This window comes from Parasteatoda tepidariorum, chromosome 6 (genome assembly GCF_043381705.1).
Source record: "Parasteatoda tepidariorum isolate YZ-2023 chromosome 6, CAS_Ptep_4.0, whole genome shotgun sequence".
NCBI lineage: Eukaryota > Metazoa > Arthropoda > Arachnida > Araneae > Theridiidae > Parasteatoda > Parasteatoda tepidariorum.
Window position 1 is genome coordinate 84,870,670 of NC_092209.1, and position 16,713 is coordinate 84,887,382.

Genomic DNA, 16,713 nt, shown 5'->3' on the forward strand with positions numbered 1-16,713 from the left:
GGTGTAGTTAACTTTTATGATATGTAGCCTGGTGGTGTAGTTTATCTATTATTGTGACTAATTCCAGCCTATTGTCCCAGTGGCCCCCATCCCCCCAAGCTCTTGGGCGCATTCATCCCCCTACCCCCAAAAAATTNCCAAAAAAAATTTGCTAACTTCTCCCATCCATGTTAGCTTGTTCGAAATAGTGCTACGTTGCTTCTTCTATTTATGTACTTAAAAAAAAATATTCTCTCGTCTAAATTCCCCCCCCAAACTATTCGTTTTATTTAGTGAAAAAATTCCCCCCAAGCTTTAAGTGGGCGCATCGTGCGCCCACCTTCCCCCCTGATGGGGACCCCTGTATTGTCCCATGGCTGATGTTAAGCCTAAGGAGGTATGATTGTTGCTGTCTCTGGCCATTTAGGCAGATTTTAAACAATAAATTATCATTGATAACCAAGAGCAGTCACATTAAGATACACAACATAAAATTGCACAACATTAAATAATGCTATTCACACATTTTCTATTCTCCTATTTAATTTCTTTTAGGTTTTGATATCAATTACTTTACAAAAAGTAAAGAAGAGCTTGACTTGCTATCTCATGTGCTTGATGATTTATATCTTTTACAGATGACACAACTTGAAAACTTTGGGTATCCCTTACTCTATTTTTACAGTTAATTAAAAATATCTATTGGTTTAATTGAAGTTATGGCTCATTTTTAAAGGCTTACCCGGCTGTTTTTCTTTGGCACCAAAGTAGCAAAGCGTCCTTAGCAGATTTCTTTTCACTACTTTCGTCATCTTCATTCTGAAATAATAAATAAAAAATTTTAATCAGATACTATCAACTGTTAACTACAGCATATTCTGTACAATTTAATTAAGACAATTCCTTTTTAAGTATTTTTTTTATAAAAAGAAATGAAATGCATTGATTCCTTTTAATGCAGGCAAAAATTTTAAAAACATTTCCTTGCTAAATAAATGTTTCACTACCTACTTAAATAAGTAGGGAATTAAAATTTCTGTTGGGATATCTCTTAACTTACAATTAGTGATTTTGCCTGCATGCTATAACGCGTCAAATACATTAAAAATCGCAGAGTGGATGCAAAAAATAAGTTATTACTCCTCCTGTGCAGTATGTAATTCAGTAGTGCGGAAAAGATTGTGCACCTCTCTTTCCATAAAAAAAGAACCAGAAATTAGGAAGTCCTGAATATCCATAGTTTCCTAAGTCTAACAGAATCAGCATATAATATCTATAGACATTCTCCGTGATGACACCTCTTACTAATTAAATAAATCTTCTATTTTTAAAGAAAAATCATTAAATTAAAAATATGGTAAAGAAATTGGACTTTTAAAAGTTTTCCGAAACTCTTCGGCAACACTTAAAATCTTTAGAAACTATAAGTCTGTAGTAACATTGATGTATTGTGAATAAAATATTCTTCAAAAATTAAAGGACCTCCTTTAATAAAGAAATAATTTTTTAGATCATGGACATTTTTATTTGTAAATTAAGACTGTACAGTTTCGATTCAAAAATAAAAATAGACATTCATTAATATATTTAAATCTGTATACTTACAAAATTTTGTTTGTGCAAAATAAATAGCAAAAATAAAATGCAAATGAAACATTTAAAATTCATAATAAAGCTTTTGTGTATAAAGTGAGAAAATACAATAAAAACATTAAAACCATCAATAAGTACATTAAACAAACAGATAACTTATACTTACAACATCAATTTCGATTTCTTGTATTTGAAACCTTAAAATTATTGTCCATATTAAACCTAATATTAATCTTGGATTTCCATCTACAATATCTTCAGCGCCAATACTTTCTAATCTAACCTAAGAAGAAAAAAGAAAAAAAATATGTAAGAAGATACAGTTTATAAACAAGAAGAAAAAAAAGTTGCATAGTTTGTCAAGAACTCCCCCCGACACTAAGTCTGAGACTGCCTGTTGCTGTGGAAACAAGAATAGCACGTTTCAGGGAGGGTAGCTTCTCTTCACTCTAGTGCTAACATAATAGACCGAAGAAAAATACATAGTCCCTTTATTTCGCGGACCAGATGCCAAAACCTGTCCTAAACAATGACCTCACACTCCAACGTGAAATAGTTATACCTTGTTACCACAATCACCGCCACAGGTCCAAACGATTGGCTAGGGGAGTTATTTCCTTAAACAAACTATATGTGTAACAGTCAACCTAAAAACCATATGTTTCAGGAGTATAAAATAATAGATTTAACTGATTAATAATTTAAAACGATAATAATAATAAATAGTGTAGCATTTAAAACAAAATTTATTAATGAAAAAAAAAAAACATATGACGATCATAATAATGAGAAATTAGGGGAATAAGCCAATCTTTTTCTTAAAATGAATGAAATTCAATTTGTGTTTAATTTATAGTACATATTATGTAGATACAACACTGTTTAGCAGATTTTCATAACATTTTTGAGTACATTGTTTTTGACACAAAAGAAGTTAATATAAAATAATATAATTTAAATAATACAGATATTTAGCTTAAGAGAGCAGAGGGAGTGGACACATTGTGTAATAATAGTTGGAGAAAATCAAGAAAACACGGCCCTCACTTAATATTTGAAGCTAAAACTCCCTAGTCTCTTCAAGACAAAAGAAAAATTATTCTACTAAGCTGTTGAGTGCTTTAATCTTTCTGTTGCTCTTATTAACCCCAGTAAAGATAAATCAGGGTTTTTAAAAATATATCAGTTGTTGGTCACTTTAATATTAATTTGCAACCCTTAAACATGATTTTTTTAAATGTTTTTATATTATATATTTTTATAAAGCAATTTTTATAGCATGTATTTATATAATATGTTTTTATAAAGCAATTTTCATAGCATGTATTTATATAATATATTTATATATAAAATACTTTAATGCAATATCTATTTATATAATATGCATGGTTTACAAGTAACTTCACATAAGTTTTAATATCAACAAATTAAAAAAAAAATTTTAAAAAATAAAAAAAAAACTAAATTACTTTTTTTTTTAACTAAAATTCTTGTACTAAATACGAAAAGATTGGCATTATAAAACAATAAACTGCATTTTCAAATGTGATAATTTTGAAGCGTACTGTTCCACAGTACTGTTTCCAAATATGTACTTCACAAATTTCTGCAATTTCCACTAGCTAACCACATAATACACAGAAACTATTGAACAATCTACCGAGAAATTGAGGTTTATCATTGTATTGCCCCAAGTTCTTCAGTAAGCATTACAAAACACTTGGTTAAAGGAAAATGTGCTATTATATAAAACATTTTGCAGATATCTACATTAAATTGGGATCTTATATACCAAGCACCGGGCATATTTTTTACAGATATCATAACAAAAATTAAAAGCTTTTAAATGGAATTTCAAATTCTACTTACTTTCGTGTGAAGAAATGCCAAACTTTTATTGACATTTTCAATTTTATGCACCCGCATTTTTCCATGGTTAGGTTTTCCAAGTTTTTCACCGGATATGATTTCAAGGAGTTTCAGAAGCTTTTTACCATCGGCAAGATCAGTGAAAAGGTCTTCCACTTCCATTCTTGCCTGTAATTATCAAGATAAAGATAGTACACGAATAATGACACTTTAATTTCAATGTATATTGATCAAAAAATTCACATGTCATAGAACTGTAATACACATAATCAAATCAGGAGAGTTTGAAACTAAAATATAACACTTTTACATATTTCATCAAAATCTGCAATAAGATGGTCTCTTTTTTTTCATTCTTGCTTGCAATTATCAAATTAGATATTAATTAAATAAGAACTCCATGCTTCAATCAAAATAACATTAATAACAAATAAATAAAATATATGTGAACGTCAAGTAACTGAAATAACTATAACAGCAAAATTTCAGCTAGATTTGAAATAAGACCAATTGCTAGCAATTATCAAAATGGGTGCCAATTAAATAGCCATCAAATTCTAAGCTTCAATTTTAAAGAAAATAAATTTAAAAAAATTAATGATCTAATTAACTGCAATCAGTATAGTTATAATCAAAGTGAGATTTCTAAACTAAAAATATAACAAAGGTTTTCTATTTTCATCTTTGCTTTCAGTTATGAAAATAGGTGCCAATTAAACAAGGAACAAATCCTTACTTGGATTTTAAAAAAAAAGTTAAAAAAAGTTAAACATTAAGTAACTGGGATAGATCGAGATATAATCTTAAAAAAGGCTTTTAATTAATTAATAAATAATAGTAATAATAATAATAAAATTTTTAAAAAAAGATTATGGAGAAAAAAAATATACACTTCAACAAAATTTTGCCAATTAAGTTGCTGTAATCAATTATCAAAAATGGGTAATAAATAAATAAACAACAAGTTCTAAGCCTGAACTTTAACACTAGATTGCCTAAGGAAGTCATTTTGACTGCTTTTTTAATTTCAATTAGAAAAACAATGATGTATATAATGACACAATTTCTTAGAATTTTGTGACTTTTTGCACAAGATATAAATTTTTTTATTGTTAATATTTACTAATAACTTGGTATATAACTGTAAATAATATAAAAAATACTAAAAATTAATTTTAAACGAATTTCTTTACGCATTCACAATCCAGTCATTTTGACTGCTTTTGGGCAAATATAGGTATATACTAATTTTCAGTCTTTCTAGTGTTAAATAAAATAGAACTTTTTTTTGCATCAATTAACTGCAATGTGCAGGATTATGATAAAAATACAAAGAGTTTAGAATTAAAATCACAGCAACAATTAATTTTAAAAAAATTCAATCAATGAGGTGTAACCTTTTGTAGGAAAGAGTTCATCCATTTGGTAAAAGTCTTTTTCTGTATGTGAAGACGCTCCTCCTGGAGCGCCTTAATTCGACCTGTTTCGAATTTAATGGCATCTTCCCTTTGTGACATCACTCACCCCCGGCATTCACATTACCCTGAAACACAACAAATAGTGACATCAGTAAAAGGCACATATTTTAAGCTAGAAAGTCAGACAGCCGTTTCGGTACTCATCAGTGACAGAGACCATATATCGGCGACTGCTTTTCCGAGTTGCCGCCAACATGAACATTGATCTCGATAACCGCGTTACAAAGCGAAATATATCAAGGGTAGAGCCGCGATGGCTCAGGGGATAGAGCGTTCGCCTTCCAATGAGGCAAACCGGGTTCGAATCCCAGTCGATACGAATTCCGCATCCGGCTTGCACCGACCACAGTGCTGACGAGAAATATCCTCAGTGTTAAACGGATCATGGGTTTGAGTCCCCTTGCCGTCAGGCTAACCGAGAGAAGTTCTCGTGGTCTTCCTCTCCATGTAACGCAAATGCGGGTTAGCTCCAACAAAAAGTCCTCCACAAAGCCAAATTTCTCCCAATACTCGATTCAGGAGTTCTTTATATAAAATATATCAAGGGTAGATTTCCGTATCGTGATCTGTGGCACAATAATCGCCAACTTTTGGTAACTTCCGGACAGCGGCCCGCGAAAAACTTTTAAAAAAAACATCACAGACAGAAAGGGACCAACTATAAATGTATAACTCGTAGCCATCCCCGGGCAAAACATCTACATGCTTTTTTAAAAAACAAATTGCAATTTAAAAATCTATTTGGCACCTTGGCGATTGTAGTTAGGGTGACAGGTCACGATATGGAAATATCCCCTATATCAAAATTAAATAATATAGGTATGGTATGGCAGGTATTTTATTTACGTCGCACTAGAGCTCCACAATGGGCTATTGGTGACGACCTGGGAAACATCCCTGAGGATGATCCGAAGCAAATATTCCATCGCAATCCATCGAAATTGCCATCGCAATTTTGATCCTCTGCAGAGGGGATGACTCATCTGCTTTGGTAGCTCGACTTCCGGCGCGAAGTCGAGCACTTTACGGTTGAACAGTTTAACGAGGACCGATTAAACAAGATACAACACACGACAAATGGCCACTGGTTAGTAGCAAAATCTTTTTATTTTGCCTTACAGATTCTTATAAACGGCCACTACTTATTATCGCTTTTCAATTTAGTTCTGTTTTCGACACGCCACTCAGTGCAGTAAGATCTCGCTAGTTATTTAATGCTCCTAAAATTTTAATATTTTGATATTAATTTAGAAAAAAAAATTAATCTGCGTTCTAATCATTCATTAATATAATTGTTGATTACTTTTCTGTTCTTATTTCTTGAACGTCATTGGTTTAACAGGTTTCTAAATATAATTGAAACAGTAACTTAAAAATTCATTTAGAACATTTTCTTTCTTGTTGTTTTAAAATTCTTTGAATCAAGGTCAAAACCAATACTTTAATTAAATTTGAGATAAGATTAAATAACCTCGTCTCTCAGGCTCACAATAAAAAACACTGGAATGTTATCCGGTTTTGATAGATCAAATCGAAGTTCAGATCTACTTAAATCCGGTTCCGAATAAATCAAATAAAAATATTCTGGAAATCGTTGAAAAACAGGAATTTTAAGTTAGTAATAGAACAATAGTATTTAATAAAAAAGTAATAAAATATTTTCCATCGTCTATTAAGGGGAAAACATTCTTTAAAGATAAGTTCTTTTCTTTAATGAAAAATTAGAACTCTCGTGATGGCAACAGCTCTGTATTCAGAAATACTAAGTTGTGAAAGTTGCTCGTATTTTCAATAGAACTATGTTACACATAACCTTTTTTTTTATTTTACGGTTAATGATCGAAGAAGTGGAGAAACTTTATCTCTAAATAATTAGAAAGCGTTTTGCAACGATAAACAGCAACAATTCTATTCCATAGTTGTTCTTTTTTTGTTCATCATTCCGTTGCAAAATAAAGTCTTTTAAAGTCGAATATAATAAGATGAACCCCCTTTTTTTCATAGCGTGAGCACCGATGCGTTAAAACAGGATTTTCACTATTCAGCTTTCACAACTTTATGGATATCGACCAGCGACTTTTGTAATAATCTGATAACTTTTTTAATTTGACATCGGCTGACATATTAATTCTTGTCACTATTTCCTACAGCTGGGGTGGCCAACCTTTTGTATATCATACGATAAATACAACCCATAACTCGTGAAAGAGTAGGGGTTGAAAATTAATAATTAAGAGAATTAAGTCACCTTAAATTAATAATTAAGCATGGGACAAAACGATATCGAAATTTTTAAAATTACTAGTGAAGAAGGTGGGATGAAAAAATAGCAGAACCAGTAAGATGGAGCTTTACTTAGAAGTGTTTCTAACAATCTTTTATCAAATTCGCTCTTTTTTTATCAGCAATTAAAATGTTTTGATGTTTTAATGGCAGCTTTCTGTCTTTGATAGTGTTTTTGCTTTTTCCTCACTTAAATTTTGAATATCCGATCTCTGACGATTATATTTTTTTGTCGTCATTTTTTATCTTGACGTCAAAACAGATTCTAAAAATATACTTGATAAGCGGTCAATACGGAACACTCTATATGCAAAAATAAATGGCTAATATTTAGTGTCTATTGTTTATGCATTGCGTAAACCCATCTCTAATGTCAGTAATAGTGCGCGAATCAGAGAAAACCTAATATGCTTATCAGAAAACCTAATATGTTTACCGAATATTCGAATAGCTAGAATGTGGGTTTTATTGGTTTATTTTTAATAGGTTTCCAAAAATATTGTATATAAAAGAGAGAACACCCTGTATGTTTGGAAAACTAAATAGATTAAAAGTTTTTTCTCGTTTTATGTCAGATTTTTAATCTATCATAGAGACGAATGCGTAAACGATAACATAAAAGTTCTCTTTGATTATCCCAGAATCATAACACTGCAAATAATCGACCATCTTATAAAAACCCACATACATCATGTAACGCAGTGTTTCCCCCCAAAATGTGGTACGCGTACCCCCAGGGGTACGGGAACAGTTTAGCGGGAGTACGCGTTCTGTTGTGAAATATCTTGCAAACAAAAATTTCAAAAAAAAACTTTTTTAAAAACAAAGCTAGCCATGAAAATTTAATATTAAGTATTTTTCTATTGGCTATTTTTTGCAGAGTTAACAGTTAATACTTAGTGGTGTAAACAGTTAGTTGTGATTTTTAATTTTAATCTCCATTCTAAATAAACATGTTTTTAAAAAAGTACATTTCTTTTTTTATTAGTGGTACACAGCGTTACGAAAAATTCGGAAAGGGTACAGTAAAGTCATAAGTTTGAGAAACACTGATGTAACATAATGGAAAAGATCACATATTAAAAATTATATATTTAATATGATTCACCTAAACAAAAACAGTTGACCAAAATAGATAGCGTTTGATAAACGCACTTCATTTAATGATGTGATATATGCGTCATCTTAACATATGACGGAATAATTTGCCTCGAAAGCAAGCATGTGATAGAGCCGAACATCCATCATCAGATCAATTTTGTTTACATGATCATTTCCAGTCCAAAGAACAAGTGGCAAATGGTATCAATCATTGCTCGCATAAATTTAATATCAGTTATTTAATTGTAAACAGTAGCATTTTTGATTAAGTATAACAAAATGCAGTTTTAAATATCCATAGTCTTTTCATAAAATTTCTAAAAGCAATACAACTTGCATAAAATATAAAAGCAGACGATACTAATAAAAAAATTAGACAATAATAAAAATTAAAAAAATCAGGCGATAATATACAGAAAATAAAGAGATCAAGCGTAACCAGAACTCAAGACTTATTTTTTCTTTTTGTTCTTTCCCAGAGGTGACTGAATTTTTAAAAAGAGTAAATTCAAGGTCAAATGCTTCAAGACAATTTATTATTATTATTATTATCCGCGCAAAGCAATAAGTAAAATGAAAAACCAATAAATAAATAACTAGAAAAGATTAATTAAATATCAGTACTTTTTTCAATAAGCTATAAATAGCTTTTTCAGATTGAAAGTTGCTTACGACGAATTTATTATCTATTGCAAGTTTGGCAAGCTAATATATAATGTTTCCTAATTTTTAGGGAGGGGGGCAGACCTACGACCAACCCCTGGCAACACCCAGACACAATTTACAACAGTTACGTTCAAAAGAATAGCTAAGTGGAATTATGATGCTGAAATTGATAAATTTGCTGATTATTATATTGTTTCAGAACGCAAAAGCAAAACTGCAATTTTTTATACACAATTTTAATGCAATAATAATATTTAAAAAAAATAATTAAAAAAAAACATCGGATTCGAAAAATTTCTTAGTATTTCATATGTGTGCACGCTTGGATTCGAATACATTAATTGTATCTCGGGTTCAAGAAAATTCTGCTTTAAAGCCACGGTGGTTATGAGAACATATCGTTTGCCTCCCAATGAGGTAACCCAGAATCGAATCCCAGCTGGGACTGGTTGATACAAGTTCTGCTCCCGGCTCGCACCGACCACAGTGCTGACGTAAAATATCCTCAGTGATAGACGGATCATGGGTTAAATTCCTCTTGCAGTCAGGCTAACCTTGGGAGGTTTTCGTGTTTCCCTTCTCTGTGTAAAGCCAAATGGGGATTAGTTCCATCAAAAAGTCCTCCACGAAAGCTAGATAATTCCAATGTTTTTGCCAGGAGTTTTCGTGTTTTTTTATTCTCGGTTCCGAGATTACAAGACCACACAAAATAACACCAAAATCACATGAACAGCCGTAAAAATGGTCCGACTGTTTAATGCCGGTTTTAGAATAAAATAAAACATCCTTGAGGGAACTGAGAGGCGAAAGTATCATTGAAATAACAAAATAACTATCTCTTTCCAATAAATCACATAAATTAAACTAGAATATGTTCGAGTGTCTTAACTTGAAAGCCACATTGTTCCACGTAAGATTGCAGAACAAAATGAAAAACGAAAAATAAAAACAAAGTTGTTAGTTATGATTAATCGAAACCGTCACTCAAGGAGAAAAAGATACGAAGTAACAAATTCTACCAGAGAGACGTACCAGTCTGATACCGAAACCATAAGACGACTATAAAAATTCCACAGGACAATTGATAAACAATATGCAAACTAAGAATGAACCTCACAGAAAGAATAAGCGGAAACTGTTTATTTTTTCAAGGTGAATGGGAAACAATGCAAATTTCTTTCTCTCAATTGCTCGTCCAACGGATGCAGGACACAGTTACTTGTCACACACAACAACAAACCAGTTCCACTTCAACGTCCATCCATTCTTCTTTTATAAATAAACATTCCAGTTCCTCATTCTTTGGTTTTTTTTTTTTTTTATAATTTCCTCAGTGAAAATTTAAATAATTTCAATGTATTGTATTTTTATTGAAAAGGATGCATTGAAAATTGATCCACAGCAGATCATAGCGAATAAGCGCAACAAATTTTTACTTATTTCTTAAACGGAGAAACTGCGAGAAAATATGAGTATATATTGTTCATTGGCCTTCAAATTTGAATTTAGATTGAACATCCTTTTGAACACAGTATTTCTTTTTTTCTTTTTTTTTTTTTTAAATTCCACACCCAAAATTATTTAATATGTCTACGATATAATGTCTAGGGAGGGAAAAATAAGCCGAATAATTCTTTTTTTTTTTTTATGTGGGAGTATTTTGAATGCTTCGATGATTCCCAAAACATGGGTAATTTTAGTATTTTCTTTCTCTTTTTTTTTTAATTTTCATTGCCTAACTAACATACTTCAAATTAGTAATTTTTAATTTAAGAAATGCTGCTTCAACAAATTTAGCTTTTCAGGGTAGTTGTTATATTCTATCATGCTGTTTTATAACATTAATTACATACACTTTCTGGCATTTATGTATGAATAAGCATTATGTATAAGCATTATGTATAAGCATTATGTAACTTTTCTAAAATTGCAACGTTTTTTTGTTTTTGTTTTTTTCTTTTTTTGAGTCATCCTATATTATATAGTTATAGGATGAAATATTAAATTAGTAATTTATTATTTGAGAAACGTTGTTTCAACAACTTTAGCATTTCAGTGTCTTTTTATATTCTTTCATGCTGTTTTATGCTAATATTAATCAAATATTATTTAAGCACTGATATACGAACGCCTTTTCTCAAAGCGTAATGTTTTTATTTCGAGTCATCATAAAGTTAAAAAAATTTATAAATATTACAGTAAAGATTATTTATTATATTATAGGTAAAGATAAAAAAATATAGATATATTAGTTGTAGAAATGCCAAATCTATTTTTGAAATATTATTATTGTTGTGTTACGTGTTAATTTTGCTCATAGTTACGTTTTTGAATACTAATTCAATGAGATACCCACAAATGACGTAGTGTGGGTACCTCGATCCTGATTGGTTGTTAAAACGTGGCTTTGTTTACATTAGCAACTGGTTTTTGCATTGTTATTTCGAGTTAACTTACCCCGTCAAGTATCAATTCTCTTAAGTCATACATTCTATAATCCTTCACAAAGATTCTTTCGCAATGAATTTAATTCGTTCACCACATATTTCTTACTTAACACAAAGACAACCAAGAAGCCATGTATAACATAAACAAACTAATTATGCATCGAAGTTGTTTGGTACAGAAAACAAAAATATATCACGTGTTACAATAAAATAAATTAACAAATAATAAATCTGATAAAGAACTATATTTCAACAAATTCAATGCCCGATGCGATAAGGCGCTGTATTTAATTATCTTCACGTTAATTAACATTCTAACTCACGTGGAAAAACTTAGCTCAACTTTGATACGCCATTTTGATTGTTGACAGAGACGTGTGCAAGTACTTCTCGAAGTGCAAGTACCCAATTAAACTAAATAACTTAAAATCAACAGTGATTGGATACCTGCAAATGACGTCATCGCTGGTAAATCGTGGCATTTGTCGATTTAAAAGCCAATCAGGTTCGGCACACACGCGTGACGTCGTTTACATGTATTACAATTAAATCTGATTCAAATCACATGGTTAAGCATTATCACTTCACTTCTTTTCGAGTTGCAAGTTCCCGATTAAAATAAAAAGGAATAGGTTATGCACTAAAAAGCAAATCTAATAGAGAAAAGGTACTTATTCGCCAAGAGAGAAAACGTAAAAACTTGCTAAACTACTTTTGGTGATAGGTACTAATAGTACTGCAGTAATGGGTGCCCTTTAAATCCATTTCACATATACTAATATTGGTATTTAATAAAGATAATGTAGTAACAGTTATTTTTACGAACCCCAAAAAGAAATACTGAAGAAAATTGCTAAGATAGTGGCAAATTTTGACTGCCATGAGTTGCATTTAGTCAATAGCATCATGCTAAATGATACTGAATATACTTCGTCGTTATTTCGATGTGTTGAGCTTCTAAAAACGTGTTTTGTTTAATCTAATAACGCAAAGTAACCAGGAAGTTTATTAAATAATAATAAATAAAAATTAGAATAATCTAGTCGGTATAAGCTTTTTTAATTTGCGCATGATTTCCAAGTGTTTATTAATAACGATTTATCGATTATTCACTTTCCGTCAACCCGTACGATGAACGGGTATTAAGTCAGTATTACAATATAACGAGGATAACTAACTAGATATACAAATCTGCATAGCTGCCAACGTGGATAGGAAAAAATCCAGTAAATTTTACGAAATAATATCAATTTCATGATAACTGTAGCATAATATACTAATAATTTAAATAGGGAATTTTTATTGCCATTTTAGGGATTTTATAAATGCTCTACAATATTTTTCGTTTATAATCGACTTGAACTTGAAATGTTTTTTTTTTTTTTTTTTTTTTTTTTTTTTTTTTNGATAACTCCTGATTTTTAATAGTAATCAGGGGTCTGTTAAGAAGAAATTTGGGTCCGTTAACGGACCCTTCACAAAATATCTTTTAAGAAACGGACCTTTCACAAAATAATTTATCTTCTAATCGGACCCTTCACAAATTTGTTTACCTTCATTATTGTCTTGTTAATCGAATAAACCCTTAACCCACCCCCCGGGGGATGGAAGAAAGACGGTTCGAGACAAACTAAGTTTCCCTAAGTTTAAATTCCAAATGTAGTTTTCTAAGAAAATATTTCTACTCTTTTACAAACATCGTGTGCGCAGTCTTATTAATATTAAATCATTATTTTTTTTTGTAAATAAATGATTGATCAATTTATATTTATTCATAAAATTAATTAATAGAATATTATGTAAACAAAAATTAATTTCTGGCAATTTTTTAAATAAAATATTATAAATTTAAGAATTGTTTAAGTTTACTTAATGCGTAACACATTAAAAGTGATACATTACTAAGTTGTGTTATTTAAAATATGTCAATTGAAATTATTAAAAATGTGAGTGATTTTGCTTCTATTATTCGTCCGAAATGAATAATCTGTGTTGAGCAGTATAGGCTAAATACCAAATATTTGTATGTTGCATCGCTAATTTAGTAGCAGCAATTGTTGAGCAGAATATAGTATCTATTTACAATTTAAAAACTTCTAGAAAAGGTTTTTAGCAATTTTTGTAATAACAGGACCCTATTTGCACAAATTCACGAAAGCAGGACCCTAGTTGAAAGAATGTGACTTAACGCTTATTTTATATTCACTAATTATGAACAGTTTTTTTTTTCACAATTTTACAAAAACTGGACCTTTCACAAAATGTCTGGACAGACCCCTTGATTTACTATAGATAGTTAAAATGTTATAAATTAATTAACAAAAAGTTTTAAATTAAAAAAAACTGAACATTTTAGAACAAACAAAAAAAACAGCTTTAAACTGATTACTAAAAATGAGGCACGCTTCATTATGTATCAGCAATACATTTTTAATTATTCAATCAAGCAATAAATTTTAATTTCAATAGAGATTTTTTTTTAAGGAATCTTTCTCAATTTAGGAAATTTTTTAAAATATGCAAAAATCAGGAGAATTTTTATAAAACTGGTAGACCAGGAGAAACTGGCAAAATCCAGTAGTCTACTGGTAAATCCAGTAGAGTTGGCAGCTATGAACATGATATACTGATCGACGCGGAAAGAGCAAAAATTACAGCCTACCGCCACATTAGGACTTGTCATCAAGACAGTATAGCAGAAGGTACAAATAGAATAGCTGTCGCACCTACATTATATTTTATAAGGTAACAGAAGAAACGGTAGGTGCTGTAGACACCGTATGAGACAGCACAATTTAAGAAGAACAATGGTCCTTTTGGATTCGAACAATAAGAATATGAATAAAGGGAACAATAAAGACGTGCTGACACATTTTTAGATCACAACTGCTGTTTCATTCTCAAAGCGCTTTTTCTCAAAGTGACAGTTGAAGAATTAATATAGATCAGTTTATCGCTTTCGAATTTATTCTCCTTCGAAAAAGTTTCTGTAACAGTGTTTTTCGAATTCTTTCGCCAAGGAAAATAATACATTTAAAAAAAAAAGCCTCAGTTTAAGTGTTTTGCACTTGAGGCAAAACTTTAATTTTAAACTATATGCACTATCTTACCGTAAAACACTAATCAGGCTTTAGAATAGACAAATAGTAAGTTTTAAAATTTATTAAAATTTTTTTAAAAAATCACCAACTTGGCGAGATTTTTCTACCGGGATAAAAATTATCAAAATCAATGAAGTATTCTCAATTTCTTTTGTAAGTTCAGATAATGCAGCGTTGAGAACTTTTCAAATATTAAAAAATTAGATCATAAACAATTTTTAATAACCCATAACTGAGGGTTTTTTTTTTTCATCACTCAGCTGACTAATGAAAATAGCATATTATTTGGAGAGAGAAAATTATTTCATGTGACAACAGAACTTTAGTAAACCACACTTAACATTGTTTTTCGAAACATTGTCCAGGAAACCCCCCCCCCTTACTCCAGCCTTGGGGGATTGTGAATACACCGTAGCCCACATGGCGATATTTTAGCTCCATAATAATAAATAATGCTGTTTTTTGAAGCCACCGTCGTAATATGAAATGCTTTTTGCGAATAATATGCTATTTTTATAACTGCTGTGAGTTTGCAACTGTTACTCATGGCTGTTATCCTATCTAGAGCCAGCGCTGTCTACGCTTATTTTGAAAATGGCGCAAAACGTGAATATGGAGAGAAGCCACAGTTTTGTGAAAATTAAAACCATTTGTGATCTAATTTATTAATATTTAAAAACTTTCTCCAATACTGCATTACCTTGGTTCATAAAAATTTGCAAAAACTGAGAATATATGTTTGATAATTTTCATCTAGATGGGAAAATGCCGCCAAATTGGCGATTTTTAAAAATGTTTCTGTTCTACAGCGCAGATAATTCTTCGTGGCAAGATTATATACATAGCTTAAAATCATCGCATTCCTTCAAGTGTAAGGCACTTAAACTATGGCTTTTTTATCTTTCTTGGCGACAGAGATTCGAAAAATAGCGTTAAACAAAATTATTATGAAAAAAAAAGAAGCTCGTATTGGACATTATAGAATGAGATATTAAACAGACATTTCTCTGTCTTTTCACATCCATCATTATAATAACCCTAAAAGTCTTAATACTTCAAATTATCAACCATTACAGAATCCGAAGTAAATGTTTATGATAATGATTTGCCAACGAGTTCAAAACCAAAACAATTTTAGCGGGCGTCTAATTGGACATTAACTTATATAACTGGCATGGAACTTAACAACATTTTGAAATGTCACATTTTCAAAGGAATGTTACGCCTTACGACGGTGTGTTCAACAAGTGTCTAGAATGAGTGAGTGTTCGTTGAACTCGACGTCACACAGCAGCTGTTCAAAAGTATTTCCTAACGAGCCCATTCCCAGCAGTTGACACAGCAGGCGATCAACTAACTAAACTCTCTCTTTTTCGGATTTCCTTAATACAAAAACGAATATACTTCATTAATCTGGCATTACATGTAAAATAATAAGACTTTTTTTTTTAGAAAGTATGTAAAAAGGTAGTAAAAACTAATAATAAACGTTATAAGATGATTTTTCCTTCAAAAAAAATACTCCTAGTCAACGCTCAAGCCATTATAAAAATTTTATTTTTCTTAAAAAAAAAGTGATTAAAGATTAAAAGTATTTATTACACGTCAATAAAACTACACTAAAAAGATAATGTAATATTATGCATGTAATTATTATTACGCATTTGTTGTTAACATGGTGTTTCGAAGCTCTTCGCCAAGGAAAATACAAAAGCTACAGTTTAAGTGCCTTACACTTGAAGCAAAACTATAATTTTATACAGTGTATGCCTGCAATTTTGCTGTAAAGAACTATCTGGAATGCAGGACGAAAAAATAACTAAAATATTTTAAAAGTTATTAAACTTTTTTATAAAAATCGCCGATTTGGCGACATTTTTCAACCTAGATGAAAATTTTAAAAATCAATGGCCAATTCCCGCTTTTTGACAAAATATTACGAGCCAAGATAATGCAGCATGGGAATAAATTTTTAAATATTAAAAAATTGTACCACAAAAGCTTTCATTTTCTGAAAATTGTGTCCATATTTCCGCCATTTTCAGAATAAACATAGACGGCGCTGGTTAAATATAGGTTAAACTTGACCTAACAGTCATAAATAACTGTTGCAAATTCAGATCAGTTATAAAAATACAATATTATTTTCAAAAAACATAAGTTCATGCGACTACAAAGCCTTATGCCTATGAAATT

General features: G+C 30.6%; 1 protein-coding gene across 1 annotated transcript in view; it reads right to left on the reverse strand.

Moving 5' to 3' along the window:
* LOC107453528 (spectrin beta chain, non-erythrocytic 5 kst) overlaps nucleotides 1–16,713 on the reverse strand; it is a 189,975-nt gene that overhangs the window by 101,184 nt on the left and 72,078 nt on the right. The window contains exons 3-6 of the mRNA XM_071181673.1: nucleotides 4,839–4,984; nucleotides 3,442–3,609; nucleotides 1,739–1,855; nucleotides 722–798 (exon numbers count right to left, since the gene is read on the reverse strand). Of these exons, the coding sequence (XP_071037774.1) occupies nucleotides 722–798; nucleotides 1,739–1,855; nucleotides 3,442–3,609; nucleotides 4,839–4,958 (482 nt within the window). The 5' untranslated portion in view covers nucleotides 4,959–4,984. The remainder of the gene's footprint in view (nucleotides 1–721; nucleotides 799–1,738; nucleotides 1,856–3,441; nucleotides 3,610–4,838; nucleotides 4,985–16,713) is intronic.